General features: G+C 44.9%; 1 protein-coding gene and 1 long non-coding RNA gene across 8 annotated transcripts in view; one reads left to right on the plus strand and one right to left on the minus strand.

Moving 5' to 3' along the window:
* The window catches only part of LOC118240628 (uncharacterized), a 27,898-nt gene that overhangs the window by 18,226 nt on the left and 4,672 nt on the right, over positions 1-5,000 (minus strand). Inside the window, exons 3-4 of the long non-coding RNA XR_014119271.1 lie at positions 1,833-1,962; positions 304-445 (exon numbers count right to left, since the gene is read on the minus strand). This is a non-coding gene — a long non-coding RNA (uncharacterized LOC118240628). The remainder of the gene's footprint in view (positions 1-303; positions 446-1,832; positions 1,963-5,000) is intronic.
* Positions 1-5,000, plus strand: part of LOC113569123 (phosphatidylinositol 4,5-bisphosphate 3-kinase catalytic subunit alpha isoform) — a 27,066-nt gene that overhangs the window by 16,615 nt on the left and 5,451 nt on the right. For all 7 annotated transcript variants that reach the window (XM_035521630.2, XM_081704935.1, XM_081704936.1 and 4 more), the window contains 7 exons: positions 58-189; positions 335-459; positions 1,083-1,164; positions 1,268-1,432; positions 1,565-1,668; positions 1,754-1,925; positions 4,232-4,338. In XM_035521630.2, the coding sequence (XP_035377523.1) occupies positions 58-189; positions 335-459; positions 1,083-1,164; positions 1,268-1,432; positions 1,565-1,668; positions 1,754-1,925; positions 4,232-4,338 (887 nt within the window). The remainder of the gene's footprint in view (positions 1-57; positions 190-334; positions 460-1,082; positions 1,165-1,267; positions 1,433-1,564; positions 1,669-1,753; positions 1,926-4,231; positions 4,339-5,000) is intronic.

Raw genomic sequence — 5,000 nt, forward strand, 5'->3', positions numbered from 1 at the left:
CCTTAATGGGTTTTTTTCTAAAATCAAAATTCTCTCTCTCTCTCTCTCTCTCTGTAGGAGACACCCTGTGTTGAGCTGGAATTTACCTGCTTTAATCAAACTGTAGTTTTCCCTGATGAGCAACAGATTGAGGAACATGCAAACTGGGTCATCTCACGAGAACTGGGCTACAACTACTCACTCGGCCTGGTAACAGGCACCTACAGACACTCACACAGTTTAAACACTCACTCTATTACTCTACTGTCTTACAGTTTAAACACTCACTCTATTACTCTACTGTCTCACAGTTTAAACACTCACTCTAGTGCCCATATGTGCGTTTGTGTGTCAGAGTAATCGTCTGGCGTGTGACAGCACAATATCACAGGCAGAGGTTGAGCAGCTACGAGCTCTCTGCAGCAGAGACCCTCTGTATGAGCTCTCGGAGCAGGAGAAGGACTTCCTGTGGAGACACAGGTATACACACACACACACACACACACACACACACACAGTTAAACAGGAGTAAGGAATGATGGGATAACAGTTAAACAGGAGTCAGGAATGACTGGATAACAGATAAAAAGGAGTCAGGAATGATGGGATAACAGTTAAACAGGAGTCAGGAATGATGGGATAACAGTTAAACAGGAGTTAGGAATGATGGGATAACAGTTAAACAGGAGTCAGGAATGGTGGGATAACAGTTAAACAGGAGTCAGGAATGGTGGGATAACAGTTAAACAGGAGTCAGGAATGGTGGGATAACAGTTAAACAGGAGTCAGGAATGATGGGATAACAGTTAAACAGAAGTCAGGAATGATGGGATAACAGTTAAACAGGAGTCAGGAATGGTAGGATAACAGTTAAAGAGGAGTCAGGAATGATGGGATAACAGTTAAACAGGAGTCAGGAATGATGGGATAACAGTTAAACAGGAGTCAGGAATGATGGGATAACAGTTAAACAGGAGTCAGGAATGATGGGATAACAGTTAAACAGGAGTCAGGAATGGTGGGATAACAGTTAAACAGGAGTCAGGGATGATGGGATAACAGTTAAAAAGGAGTGATGAATGGGAATGATGTGCTTTCCTCAGGCACTACTGCGTGAATATTCCAGAAAGCCTTCCCAAGCTGCTACTCTCAGTCAAATGGAATTCCAGGGATGAGGTGTCGCAGGTAGGAATGCAAAATATGAAGCAAAGGATTTTATTGGAGCTAAAAATGTTCTTTTTTCTGGAAGGGATGAAAATCATTCATCATTGTGTGTGTGTGTGCGTAGATGTACTGTCTGCTCCGAGACTGGCCCCTCATGCAGCCAGAAGGTGCTCTGGAGCTGTTGGACTGTAACTTTCCCGACCCCATGGTGAGGGAGTTCGCCCTGCGCTGTCTCGTCCAGGGCCTTACTGACGACAAGATCAGCCAGTATCTTCTGCAGCTTGTACAGGTGTGTGTGCGTGGGCATGCGCGCGAGTGTGTGTGTGTGTGTGTGCGTGCATTTGTGTGTGTGTGCATATGTGCACACCTATGCACGTGTGCATGCGTGTGTGTGTGTGATATTAGGCTGTGTGTGTTCCAGGTGCTGAAGTATGAGATGTATCTGGACAACCCGCTGGCTCGTTTCCTGATAAAGAAAGCTCTGACCAATCAGAGGATAGGACATTTCTTCTTCTGGCACCTGAAGTAAGTGCAGTTGCACTGATGAAGACGATGATGGGGTTAATATGTGAGTGTGAGTACGTGCACCTGTCTGTCTGTGTGTGTGCAGGTCCGAGATGCACAATAAGACGGTGTCTCGGCGGTTTGGGCTCCTACTGGAGGCGTTCTGTAGAGCGTGTGGGATGTACCTGAAACATCTGAACAGGCAGGTGGAGGCCATGGACAAACTGGTCAACCTCACCGACACACTCAAGCACGAGAAGAAGGACGAGACGCAGAAGGTGAGGGTCTACACCACCAGGGTCCCCCCACCAGGGTCTACAGTGGGCATGGCCAAAGTCCAAAATCACATTTAATTGGCTGTTGCATATCGTTTTTAAACAGATTGTCTTGCATGCCAGTATGTTGCAATTCCTGGTTTCACCTGAAGGTGGCAGCAGGACCTGCTCAATCGTATAGTCCCAAAAGTTACTAAATGTTTTACTGTTAATAGTTAACATCGAAAAGAATTAAAATATAAATATATGGCGATGCCAAAAGACCAGAAAATAACCAGGAGTTATTAATCAGACACATTTAAACATCCAGGAGGTATTACCCAGACACATTTATTTTAAATAGTTTCCTAGTAACCTCTTTGCACCATTGTGCACTGGATTCAGTGTCTGACTATTATAAGATTGTCAGTCATGCACATTACAGTGTCAGTATTGGTAGTTGGTTGTAAGATCCAACCCATTTGAGACTTCCACCAATCACCACACTGAGTGCACAGACAGGGGAAAAAATCTCTTTGCCCATTTGCTGAGATATTTGTTGTATGCAAAAAGCGTTGACAGTACTTGCAAATACACTAAGAAAAGGTCTGAAGCTTCCATGACCACCATTGAGGTTCAGCCCTGTTCTGCACTGTCAATCAAATGCAGCTCCTGCCTACTACACAAACAGAGAAACTACGGAGGCGATATTTCACCTGCTGACCTTTTAACTGCCACGGTCATTCACGGGTTCATAGTGCTCGGAGTGTGTGTAAGAGTGTGTGTAAGAGTGTGTGTATGATGTGAGTTAGTGGTGCTTCAAGGCTCTGTGTACAGACAGAGGGTGGTGTGTGTGTGCGTGTTTGCTCTGTGTGGTCTCTCTGCCACAGTAGTCTTGGTGGTCTTTGTGTGTGTGTGTATATGAAGATGTTTGCCAGAGTGTGTGTGTATGTGCATGTTTGTGTGTGTGTGTGTCTGAGAGAGAGAGAGAATGTGTGTGTTTCTCAGTAGCTGACAGCTGTGTGTCACATTAAGTGTCTGAAAAATGAGCTCATATATGACTCAGTGGTTCTTACTAATCTGTATGTGTGTGTGTGTGTATGTGTGTGTGTGTTTGTGTGTATGACCTGTGTATGTGTATGTTTGAGTGTGACTGTTTGTGTGTTTACTCTGTGTGGTCTGCTCTCTTCCGCAGTAGTCGCGGTGATCTTTGTGTGTGTGTATATCGGCATGTTTGCCAGAGTCTGTGTGTGTATGTGCATGTTTGTGTGTGTGTGTGTGTGTGTCTGAGAGAGCGAGAGAGAGAGAGAATGTGTGAGTGTGTTTTTCAGTAGCTGACAGCTGTGTGTCACATTAAGTATCTGGAAAATGAGCTCATATATGACTCAATGGTTCTTACTAATCTCTGTGTGTGTGTGTGTGTGTGTGTGTGTGTGTGTGTGTGTGTGTGTGTGTGTGTGTGTCTGAGAGAGAGAGAGAGAATGCGTGAGTGTGTTTTTCAGTAGCTGACAGCTGTGTGTCACATTAAGTATCTGGAAAATGAGCTCATATATGACTCAGTGGTTCTTACTAATCTCTGTCTGTGTGTGTGTGTGTGTGTGTGTATGACCTGTGTATGTGTATGTTTGAGTGTGACTGTTTGTGTGTTTGCTTTGTGTGGTCTGCTCTCTTCCGCAGTAGTCGTGGTGATCTTTGTGTGTGTATATCGGCATGTTTGCCAGAGTCTGTGTGTGTATGTGCATGTTTGTGTGTGTGTGTGTGTGTGTCTGAGAGAGCGAGAGAGAGAGCGAATGTGTGAGTGTGTTTTTCAGTAGCTGACAGCTGTGTGTCACATTAAGTATCTGGAAAATGAGCTCATATATGACTCAATGGTTCTTACTAATCTCTGTCTGTGTGTGTGTGTGTGTGTGTGTGTGTGTGTGTGTGTGTGTGTGTGTGTGTGTGTGTGTGTGTGTGTGTGTGTCTGAGAGAGTGAGAGAGAGAGAGAATGCGTGAGTGTGTTTTTCAGTAGCTGACAGCTGTGTGTCACATTAAGTATCTGGAAAATGAGCTCATATATGACTCAATGGTTCTTACTAATCTGTGTGTGCGTGCGTGTGCATGCGTGTGTGCGTACATGCGTCTGTGCGTGCGTGTGTGTTTATTAATTTATTTCTAAATGTTGCTTGTTTGTAATAGATCTGTGCTGCCATTTCCCCCAGGACAACAGGTAGATAAGATTATGTACTGTGATTGGTAGATAAAGCTGATTTGTGGGCTGTGATTGGTGAACTGGATTCACAAATCCAAAAGATGATTTGACTGGATTGTGTTTTGATTGGTTGATTCAGACTCAGATGAAGTTTCTGGTGGAACACATGTCCCGCCCAGACTACATGGAGGCCCTGCAGGGATTTGTCTCTCCTCTCAACCCCGTACACCAACTGGGTAACCTCAGGTACACACACACACACACACACATACACACACTCATACACACTACACATACATACATACATACATACATACATACATACATGTGTGTGTGTGTGTGTGTGTGTGTGTTTATTTATATATATATATATATATCTCTCACACACACACACACACACTACACACACACCACATGCATGCGTAGACGCACACGCGCGCGCACACACACACCACATGCATATGTAAACACACACACCACATGCATATGTAAACACACACACCACATGCATATGTAAACACACACACCACATGCATGTGTAGACACACACACCACATGCATGTGTAGACACACACACACCACATGCATGTGTAGACACACACACACCACATGCATGTGTAGACACACACACACCACATGCATGTGTAGACACACACACACCACATGCATGTGTAGACACACACACACACACCACATGCATGTGTAGACACACACACACACAGCACATGCATGTGTAGACACACACACACACACACACACACACACACACACACCACATGCATCTGTCCATGAGTTCTGGGGAATTTTGTCATTTGTTTTGTTTGGCCAGAAGCTGCCCCCCACCATACCTGTGTCCTACCCATAAACCACCACCCCACTACTCTCTGTCTGTCCCCATCTCGCTCTCT

This window comes from Electrophorus electricus, chromosome 21, assembly GCF_041902795.1.
Source record: "Electrophorus electricus isolate QZ-2024a chromosome 21, ASM4190279v1, whole genome shotgun sequence".
NCBI lineage: Eukaryota > Metazoa > Chordata > Actinopteri > Gymnotiformes > Gymnotidae > Electrophorus > Electrophorus electricus.